The sequence below is a fragment of the Phyllobates terribilis genome, unplaced genomic scaffold, assembly GCF_046119375.1.
Source record: "Phyllobates terribilis strain yellow unplaced genomic scaffold, ASM4611937v1 Scaffold_2__4_contigs__length_985480577, whole genome shotgun sequence".
Lineage (NCBI taxonomy): Eukaryota > Metazoa > Chordata > Amphibia > Anura > Dendrobatidae > Phyllobates > Phyllobates terribilis.
The window spans coordinates 616,478,170-616,489,711 of record NW_027362762.1 but is presented as its reverse complement, the minus strand read 5'-3'; the positions used below and the strand labels follow the sequence as shown (position 1 = coordinate 616,489,711).

The 11,542-nt window shown below is 43.4% G+C and overlaps 1 protein-coding gene across 2 annotated transcripts in view; it reads right to left on the bottom strand.

Moving 5' to 3' along the window:
- Window positions 1-3,271: 3,271 nt before the first annotated feature.
- The window catches only part of ZNHIT3 (zinc finger HIT-type containing 3), a 21,746-nt gene continuing 13,475 nt past the window's right edge, over window positions 3,272-11,542 (bottom strand). For both annotated transcript variants that reach the window (XM_073666529.1, XM_073666530.1), the window contains one exon: window positions 3,272-3,553. In XM_073666529.1, coding sequence (XP_073522630.1) covers window positions 3,366-3,553 — 188 coding nt within the window. In that variant the 3' untranslated portion in view covers window positions 3,272-3,365. The remainder of the gene's footprint in view (window positions 3,554-11,542) is intronic.

The window sequence follows — 11,542 nt, the reverse complement described above, 5'->3', positions numbered from 1 at the left end:
ACTTCCGGTTTCGACGCCAGGCGGTCCTGGAGCCGGGAGAAGCCAGACCCGCCCAGAGCAGGATGCAGAGAGCCCCGGCGATGGGGAAGCGGCACCCGGAGGCTCCAGCACACCGGAGGGCTGAGGGACTCCCGGCAGGGAGTGTCGGCCCAGGACCTGCTTGATGGCGGGAAGGAGAGAGCCACGGCCCCCCCGATCCCCAGAGGTAAAAACTTTTTCTTCAGTGCTCCTGTACCAGCGCTCCTCCTGCACTCTCTGTCCTGTGTAGGGACAGGAAAAACACTGAGGAGGTTGGGGATGGGAGGGCTTTTAACCTCCTACGGTGCTGTCATGGGGACGTACTGGAAATAAATATTTTGGCATAGTTTTATTCTGAGAGCTGTAACTTTATTTTTCTGCAGACTGAGCTGTATGGCAGCTTGTTTTTTGCGGAACAAGATGGCATTTTCAGTGGTAACATTTATTTACAGGCGTCTTTTTGATCGCGTTTTCCACTTTTTGCTTGGCGGTATGATGATAAAGCATCCTTTTTTGCCTTGTTTTTCACTTTTTTTTTTTAGTGTGTTCACTGAAGGGGTTAACTAGTGGGACAGTTTTATAGGTCGGGTCGTTAAGGACACGGCGCTACCAAATATGGGTACTTTTATTTTGTTTTGTTTTTACACAGATAAATACATTATATTGGATTAATTTCTTTTTTTGTGATATTTTTTTTAAATATATTTTTATAATTTTTATTAAATATTTTATTACTTTTTTACATTGTCCCAGGGTGGGACATTATCATCAAACTGGCAGATCGCTGATCTGCAGTGCATCTGCACTGCAGAGCATGAGATCAGCGTATGACAGGCAGGAAGGAGGCGTCTCAGCTTCTGCTCTCTGAGCAGGCGCTAACAGGCCACCTTCCTGCATGACCCTGAAGGACCCCGTGGCCATCTTGGGACCGGGGGTCACCATGGAGACCGGGGGTCACCATGGAGACCATCAACACAACGCGATCACATCGCGTTGTGTTGATGGGATCACAGAGGGAGCTCACTCCCTCTGCGATGTCGCTGTCACTATTGACAGCGACATCACAGGGGTTAAACGCCCGTGATCGGTGCTAACACTGATCATGGGTGGTGCTGGGGATGGGGGGGGTGACAGCTCTCACACAGAGCTGACACCCGCATGTGATCGCGGCGCTCATCGTGAGTCCGTCCGATCACTGCGCCGTACATATACTGCTCTTTGCGGGAACGCAACTCCCGCAGAGCAGTACATGTACGGCGCATGTCGGGAAGGGGTTAAAAAGGTCCCTTAGTCTGTTTCAGTAGGTTCCACAATCATGGGGAAGACTGCTGACTTGACAGATGTCCAGAAGGCAGTCATTGACACACTCCACAAGGAGGATAAGCCATGAAAGGTCATTGCTAAAGATGCTGGCTGTTTACAGAGTGCTGTATCCAAGCATATTAATGTAAAGTTGAGTGGAAGGAAAAAGTGTGGTAGAAAAAGGTGCACAAGCAACCGTGATAACCGCAGCCTTGAAAGGATTAAGAAAAGGCCATTCAAATTTTTGGGGGAGATTCACAAGGAGCGGACTGCTACTGGAGTCATTGCTTCAAGAGCCACCACACACAGACGTATCCAGGACATGGGCTACAAATGTCGCATTCCTTGTGTCAAGCCACTCATGACCAATAGACAATGCCAGAAGCGTCCTACCTGGGCCAAGGAGAAAAAGACCTGGACTGATTGTTGTCCAAGGTGTTGTTTTCAGATTAAAGTACATTATGCATTTCATTTGGAAATCAAGGTCCCAGAGTCTGGAGGAAGAGTGGAGAGGCCACAATCCAAGCTGCTTGAGGTCTAGTGTGAAGTTTCCACAATCAGTGATGGTTTGGGGAGCCATGTCATCTGCTGGTGTAGGTCCACAGTGTTTTTATCAAGACCAAAGCCAGCGCAGCTGTCTACCAGGAAATTTTAGAGCTCTTCATGCTTCCCTCTGCCGACAAGCTTTTTGGAGATGGATATTGCAATCTCCAGCAGGACTTGGCACCTGTCCACACTGCCAAAAGTCCGAATACCTTGTTAAAAAAAAATGCAGGTGAGCTGAAGGCTGCTATCAAAGCAACCTGGGCTTCCATAACACCTCAGCAGTGCCACAGGCTGATCACCTCCATGCCACGCTACATTGATGCAGTAATTGATGTAAAAGGAGCCCCGATTAAGTATTGAGTGATTTACTGAACATACATTTCAGTAGGCCAACAATTCGGATTTTAAAAACATTTTTCAAGCTGTTGTTATAAAGTATTCTAATTTACTGAGATAATGACTTTTGTGTTTTCATTGGCTGTAAACCATAATCATCAACATTAACAGAAAAACACTTGAAATCGATCACTCTGCGCCCTAACCTTGACACCAAGGCCCAACTTTCAACCCCCAAGGCCCAACCTTCAACCCCAATCCCTAACCCCAACCTTAACCCCCAGCCTAGTGCCAACCATAACCGCAAGCCCAAACACTATCCCCAAGCCTAGCCCCAACTTTAACCCCATGCCTAGCCCCAACCCCAACCCTAACCCCAACCCCAATTGTAAAGAATGAAATAAATAAAAATTATAAAATGGAATAAAAAATAATCTTACTACAGGGATGACACGCGGGTGTGGGGATGATTTACTAATTATTGACTTTTGATCATTGTGATAAGATCACTGGGATAGACCCTAAGTCAGGAACCAATAGGAAATTTCCCTGCTGTTGCCAGCGTATGCGCCCACCATTTTTCAGGAAGATGATGCCAACGGCTAGAGGATGGAGCAGTAAGTCCCCGGGTGGGGGTGGCTTGGGGAACATAATTTTTCTCTCTCCTCCGACATGTATATCACGTCAGAAGAGAGAGAAATTATTTTAATAGCGGACACCATTTTTTTTCGTGATCGCGGTCATCAGCGGCGATCACGTTATCGGGTACTGGAAAACCGTGTCCCGATCATGTTCTCCAGGTCTCCGCTACCCCCGGTAGCTGAAACCCTGGAGGTTTTAGAACTCTTGGGGGGCACTATACCCTTATTCCAGTTTTAAAAGTGCGATGAGTGAATAAGGCCTTTTAGCAGCTGCCGTTTTAATGCGTATCGGCAGTCGTTAAGGGGTTAAAATAAAGAAAGCAGCCAAACCTAACCAACCTCAACAGAACATAAGACCAGAACGTCCACCCCCCCCCCCCCATCGGTAGTAAATTTCACGCTCAAGTGTCAAACAAAAAATTTGCATGTTTTTAGTCAATTTGCAGATTCAATGTTTATTAAATAAGTCTTCACACTACTAAAAAAAAATCTGTACAAAAATACATCTCATAAACAGCAACATCACTTTGAGAAAAGGTTTTCCTTTTCCTCTACAACAACGGACAGACACTTGTCAGCGAACTCCACAAACAAGGGCTCTTGCATATACTTTTTTAATGCTTCATCTTTATTTTCAGTCTGGTCAAGTGTCACAAGCAGCTGTCGCAGATGTGTGTTCAGTAATAAACCTTTTAGCTCTTCTGATAAGCCTGGAAAAAATAAACCCAATTCATTATACTGCCTGATAGGCGAAAGGCTTCAGTGCACAGTGAATGATCTACACCATACATGGCAAACTCTGGAGTACAGGGTGATTATATTTGGCCCGTGACACCAACACTGCGCCCCCCCCCCCCCCACCTCCCGGCATCGCACTTGCAACTGTATTGGTATTTTAGATGCAATACAGTTGAAGCTTTTATTGGGAACATTTTACATAACGTTTGACATCACATTTATCCCGTGCTCTACACTGACCACTTACACCAGGGTTTCCATCTAAATCTCTGAAAACCACAATTCAGATGAAACCCCCGAGGGATCCATTTACTATAATGAGGCAGCAGAGTTACTCTGGACTCTAAATGGCCTCTGCTCAGTGATGTCCTTTTCAGAAGTGCACAAAACTGTGACTGACTATGCTTTTATGCGCGCCAAAAAAAGACAGACACCACCGAATCATAGGCCAGACGGCCTTCACAGTATCTCCATCTGCCTCATTATAGGGAATCTTCCACCAGGGTTATCAACATAGCAAAAAGGGGCAGCAGTGTTTACCTACCCAGGTCTCAGAACTAATGCACTATTAGAATGCAGCAAACCCATATAATAAAGATGGCCGCAAAACAGGTACAAAACACTCATGAGACAACCACTCACAACCATTGAGGGGGTTGACTGCATAGTATTGAGATTGCACACACACACAAAAAAAAAAAAAAAAAGCTTGTAAATGGCGCTGGTCACACAGAGGTAGTGCACAGTGTCTGGCTTATAGCTTATTAGTGAGGCCCATGCTATTAGATTAGGCGGGCTGCTCAGCACTATATAATTGCACCCCACCATGGGGTAATTTTAATTCCTCTTACTGTGGCCTTGATTTTAATCTTCTGCCAGGGCTCAATGTCTGAATCACTTATTTGAGAGATTTAGGGTATGTGCACACGATGCAGAAATGAAGCAGAAAATTTCTGCATCTCCCTGGCAGAAAAAACGCATGCAGATTGTGCATGCGTTTTTCCTGCAGAATACATGCGGATCCACATGCAGATTCACATGCGTTTCCGCATGCAGATTGACAAGCGCTTTCCAGGCGATGTTAGCATCACCTGGAAAGTGCTTGATAACTAGGTCACACTATATAAATCCATGCAAACAGCATGGATTTATACAGTGTGAACCGAGAGAGTGTATATACTTACCTCCGATGGCCCCCGGTGTCCCGCTCAATCTGTTCTCCCTCGCCGGCAACTTTGAATTGAAAGACCTGCCGACGTCAGCGTCACGTGACCCGTCACATGACTCTGACGTCACCGCAGGTCCTACAACTCACTGCAAGTGCCGGGAACCAAGCGGGAGCGCTGTGCGGGCCGACAGATGGTAAGAATACATTTATTTTTTATTTTATTCTTCTTTTACAGCTTTTTTAATGGTACCTGGATGTGGATGAGACTCTCCTCCACACCCGGGTACCATCCGCACATTAGAACGCACCAATTACGCAAGTACAAATGCTGTCTTGCGGAATTGGCGCGTTCTAATGCAAGTCAATGGCGGCGAAATCGCCGCGTTTCCGCAAAATTGATTGACATGCTGCGGATTTTTGACCGCAGCGTTAACGCTGCGGAAAAATCCGCATCATGGGCACAGCACATGCAGATTTCCATTGGGGAACATTGCTTCCCTTCTACCATGCGTTTTTCATGCGTTTCCGCGGCATTTACGCAACTGCAAAAACGCCGCGGAAACGCATGAAATACGCATCGTGTGAACACAGCCTTACACAGAAACCCTGATGTAAGCGCTCAACACAGGATAAATGTGAGCTGAGCCTTACTGTGATCTATGGGAGGCAGAATGAACAAAATCAACAGCAGATGAAGAATTGGTTTTATTTATTTTTCACACCGTAACTCTTGCGTTGTAAGTGATTTGACGACTTTGTTCAATGGGTCGGTGAGATTACAGCGATACCAGATTTATAGCTTTTTTTGGGTTTGGCTGCTGTCACACACTAAGACTTTTTTTCATATTTTGAGAGCTATAATTTTTTCCATATTTTTGCCAACAGTCAAGTGAGGACTTGTTTTTTGCAGGACAAGTCTTTATTGGTACCAATAAAAAAAAAATCGCTTTTTATTCCGATTTTTGGCAGAATGAACAAAAACCATCAATTCAGGATTTTTTTCCCCATTCACCATATGGTAAAAGTGATAAAGACATCTTTATTCTTCGAGTCAGTACAATTACAGCGATTTATAATTTTTTTTGCTTTGTCGCTTTTATACAATAAAAACAATTTTATAGAAAAAAATATATTTCTGCATCGCTTTATTCTGAGAGCTATAACTTATCTTTCTACTGATGGAGCTGTATGGTGGCTTTTTTTTTTTTGAGGGACAAAATGGAGTTTTCAGAAATACTATTTTTATTTACATTCATCTTTTTGATTGCGTTTTCTTCCACTTTTTATTCGACGATAACGTTTATTTTTTACGGTGTTCACTGAAGGGGTTAACTAGTGTGACTGTTTTATAGATCATGTCGTTCCGGACGCGACAAAACCAAATTTGTGTACTTTATTTTTGTTTTTACATAAAAATACATTGTCATTATTACTCAAAAATTCTCTCTCAGCGCCTCAGTTCTGGGATCTCATACACAAAGATCAGGTTTGTTTTTTTTACCTCAGACAAGTGTCAGATAATATTCTGAGGGTTTCTCATCTTCTGCACCACTACAAACAATGTATGCCCCCTTATCACCACTATTTCTTCTCACAATTGAACCATTAGCAATTAACCTTCATCGCAACCCAAATATTCAAGGCATAGAAATTGCGTCAGTTCACCATAAACTTATGTTTGCAGACAACTTATTACTTTTAACTGTCCCACAACCTTCTTTGCCTACCCTACTCCATTCCCTTAACATATTTGAACACAGTTCCACCCTACAGATAAATCAAAATGGTACGCCATGAATATATTCCTTCCCGCCACTATTATCTCACAGCTCAAATAAGATTTCCCCTTTCAATGGGTCACTAACCACTATGAATACATAGGAGTAAATTTAACAGCTAACTTGAGTCCCTTTACTCAGCTAATTATCCTCAAATACTGCCCAAACTTAGTTTGAAACTTCAGACCTGGGTGAAGCTGCATCTTTCTTTGGCTGGGTCGAATACAGGCGCACTTAAGATGACTATTCTCTCCAGAACACTATTTATTCCGAGTATTGCTTATCCCTGTTCTATCATGCTACCTCAAAATAGCACAACGTCTAGTTAACACTTTTGTTTGGAAAGGTGGTCTTCCTAGAGTCAATGGAGCAACTCTTTATAGACACTGCCTAAAAGGAGGTTTGAGAGTCCCTAATCCTTCTAAGTATTACCATGCAGCGAAGTTACCCAAACTAAGGCTATACCATGCCTATTTCTTTGGAAGCTTTCGAGTGCCACCCAGTTACCCTTGACGCTTTTCTATGGATCCTCCCGACACAACACAAACAAATTACAAATCCTATCAAACTCCCTCAAAATATGCGACTCCCTGAAATATTCCTCGAATCCAATCTCTCCCTTCTTGCCTCTCCCCGCTTTGGGGCAACTCACAGTTCCCCCCACTAAATAAGTCTCCCTTGAAACTTCACTTATGGGTCACAGAAGGGATCACAAGAGACCACCACCTATTTAATGTTAATGGTATCATCCCATTCCCAGCCCTCCAAAAGAAATACAAACTTTCTCCTAAAGAAATATTTAGTTATTTACAACTTAAGAATTTTATTACCACACTTCTGAGAAACTCCACCTCGCCTTATACGTTCACTCCTTTTGAACAAAGATGCGGCCAAAATCAACATGCTCTAGGCACCACTTCACTTCTTTCACTTCTCTATTCCCACATCAATTACACCTCACACAGGTGGAATTTAACTTCTACCTCTCGTTGGTTGTCGGATACCGGCACTCCAGCTGGAGTTGCCAAGGCAGTTCCTAACTACTCTCCCAATTGTTTTAGGGGTTAATTCTACCGGTGATCTGTACCACATTTGGTGGTTATGCCCCATAGTGGGTAGATTTTGGATTAGGGTATATTACCTTACTTGCTCAGTCACAAACGCTAACCTTAAAAAAAAAAAAAAAAAGCCTCGGGAAGCCCTACTTAACAAACGTATCCCTTATACCCCTAAACAAACCTAAATTCTCATTTGATTCATATTTCTAGTGGCTAAGCAAACTATTGCTTTGGCTTAATCTGTCAAGAGACGCCTTTTTTGGTATATGTTTAACAAAAAAACGAATAGCCATACTTACGGATAAAGCTAACAAAAAGGTACAGAGGCAGCCCTTTACAACCCACACCAATAATAGTAGGTTATGGTTATTATGTGGACTACTGGTACTAATCTATAATATACTTACAGTGTAATGTCTTCACATCCTGTTCTGTCCAGATGTGTCCGAATCCCAGAATTCCAAGCGGCGGAAGTTTGTTGACCGCCATATTGGGACACCCAAGTGATTGGTGTCTCAATATGGAAACCGCACAGGAGTGGAGAGAGAGAGAGCAGACAAGGGGGAGAGCACATGGGGTACACAGGTCAAAGAAGAGATCACATGAGAGGAGAAGACAGCAGATGGGGGAGAGAGAAAGAACACAGGGGGGAGACAAATCAAACGGGACAGCACATGAGGGGAGAACACAGCACAGGAAGGAAAGAGAGCAGACAAGGGGGATAGCACATGGGGTAGACAGGTCAAAGAAGAGAGCACAGACGGGAGAAGTCAGCACATGGGGGAAAGAGTGGATAGGTGGGTGAGCACATAGGGGGTAGAAATTCTCAACGCTGCAAAGCCTGCCCCCATCGTGACATTACCGCCCTCCCGATGCCATAGCATCAGGCCTCCATCTAGTTATTACATAAGTGCCACTGTAAAGGTGTACTAGCTATGCATGTATAGTTACTAAATAGAGCGATTTCATCTGGTGTAAATACCTATTAGTATATCACATTAGTGCAATCCGTGATTAGTAGAATGGTGAGCATGTAGATGACAAAGGTATGGACAATTATGCATAGGCTCCTATTTATTCTTTTGAGATAATACATATGTCCCATTTAACTATGTAAATATCGCAGAGGTAATTCACCCCCCTTTCTAAAGTGCTGGGGACGTTCCATTTAAGCTTAGTATGATTCTGCCCTCAGCGTTCTGACACTTGATGGCACGCACTGCGCATGCGCTGCCTCGATCGCTGCGGGGAGGTGTTCACACAGTGTTTAGCGTCTCCAAGGTAACGGAACGGGTCAGCTGATCCGCCCACGATCCGCTGACACTAAGCGCAGGCCCGGCAGTAACGTGGCAACATGGCGGGGGCGTGCCAAACACAAGCATCAGCGAGGTGGTATTACAGGGCAAGTACAGGTGACATCAATCAAAATGGCACATATTCACAACCCTAGAAGCAAGTTTACCTCCTGATGAAACTGCTGTTGCGGTGAAACGCGTTGGGGTGTAACGGAGATTGGCAGCTCCAACACCACACCTGGTGACACCATGGCCTCAGGTAAAATGTCCCTGATCTGGTACTAAGCAAGTTTTCGTACGAGGGCATGAGTGGGTACATAGCAGTAAATGTGCTTGCTGATATGTAATTACAGTATCAGACTTACATTACCTGACTATTCATCAACTTTTTGCTATATCAGAATATCTATTTTATATATGATGAAATGTGATAATACTGTATTTCTGTTGATGAATCCATGTTGGTTTTGGGTAGGACACTAACGATTGCCCTTCTATATGCTTCCGTTTCTATTTAAATCTTTATAGTTGGATAGTAGTGGTGTCACTGCCTACTATTATTGGTGTGGGTTGTAACGAGCCGACTCTTTACCTTTGTTAGTCTATGTTGCCTGTATTCTGTTATATGAAGTGGTTGTAACAATTTAGCTAATGAAGATATTTTCTATATATACCATGGATTGTTAACTCCTTCAATGTTCTCTATAGGCTACATGAGAAGTATGTGAAATTATCCTTTTGTAATACTTTGATAGGATCATCATAGTCTTTCTGGCTGTAAACTTATGGATAAAGTCAGTAAATTTGAGAAAATCTGGCTTCCCTGGGCGGAATATGCCAACCACACCATCACTTTGTCTTCATGCTCCTGACTCGTCACAATTCATCGTACTGAGTTTAGACTCATCTAACGACCCACCTTGAGATCCTCCCCCCACCCTTCATGCTTGCCTGTCCTTCATGTTAGTCCCCTCCCTTTGAACCCCACTTAGCTATATGTTTAGGAAACAAGGGCTTTCTTAACTATCGTACACATAATTCGCAAAAGAGACTCAATGAATTAGCCGACACAGAACCAAAAAACGAGTCAATATCGCCAAGTAGCAGCAAATTACAATATTTATTAGTCAAAAAAAGACACACAGTATTAAAAGAAGCCGTGCTATTTAGCACCAGCACAGAAGGAATATTCTTACACAATATCAATCAAATGAGGTAACAGAATGAGCTTAAAACAAGAAAAGGAAAAACACATGGATCAGGTAGAAATAATAGTATGGATGTGACAATATGTAATACACCATGTAAGTGTGTCCACACATATATCTAGCTGCAGTCTACATCATAAAAGACATTCTATTGGTTAGCCAACAATGTGTGATTAATCACATCAGCTCAGTGTCTAGTGTTCCACAAGTAGCCAACCCATATGATCATGCAACTATATAGATGAAATAAAGTTGAACTCAGTAGCCCAAAATCATATGTAGTTTGTCCCACAAGGCCATCAGTGGCACATACCATAATAAGGCTTACATGAGCAAGTGCACATATAGTTGTAAAGGTACCTTATCCACGTCACCCAGTGTTTTATCCTCGTGACTCAACGCACGTTTCGGTATATAGAACACCTTCAGGGTGGGGTGAAGAACATTTGTTCTTTTTAATGTATTTAATAGTCCCCTTGGGGATTTGAAGCTATGATTATCTGATTGTTTGTGCTACACATAGAAGTGGATCAGCATTGCTATGTACAGAGAAAATCACGATCTTTCATGAACACCAGCTACAGACTGGCTTTTACAGGAGGATTGTAATGACAGGTACAGGGGTCTTGAGCAGACCCTCGGCTGTCATTGCAGCCCACTGACACCCCAGATTGACGTCACAGGCGCACCAATGGGTATGTCGAATGATGCGCCCCCTGCCTGTACTGTGTGTGTTAAATGCCTCTGTCAGAGATTAACAGCGTGATTTAACAAGTTAAAGGCAAAGGGCAGAACTGCGCTCCACCCACGGCTGTTAGAGGCACACAATGGCTACTTAAATCAGCTGTCATGTGCTGGTAAAGATGCGGGCTTGGTGTGCAAGTCCACATCAAAGTCAAGGAGCCGGCATATGACGTACCAGTACGTCAAGGGTAAACCTGTTCCTGCTGCAGACCATTTTAATATTTGTGCTTATATTTTCCTCCCCTTATTCCAAGAGCACCAAGTTATTTTTTTTGTTGATGTAGCCATGTTTTCTTGCAGGAAGAGATTTAGTTTTGAAGGACACTTTTTTTTCACTATACAATCTAGTGGAAAGAAAAATTCAAAGTGTGGGGAAATGTTAAAAAGCTCAGCCATTGTTTTGGGGATTTTGTTTTTTTACAGTGTTCATGGTGCGTTAAAAACTACCTGGATGTGGATGACATAGGGGACGTCATCCACATCAGTCAGAGGCAAAGGGATTGAATGCAGAGACAGACAATGGAAAAGCATGGATTTCCTGAGTAAAGGGTGCATTTACACTGGTCAATAGCAGCCATTTAAGCAAACTCCAATTGGGTACATGCAAGGCAATCAGTGGTTGTTTAACAACCTGCTTAGAAAGGCCGACCACACTTCCACGCACACAGAAGGACTGTTAACACGATCACATCAAGTTTTTACAGGACGAT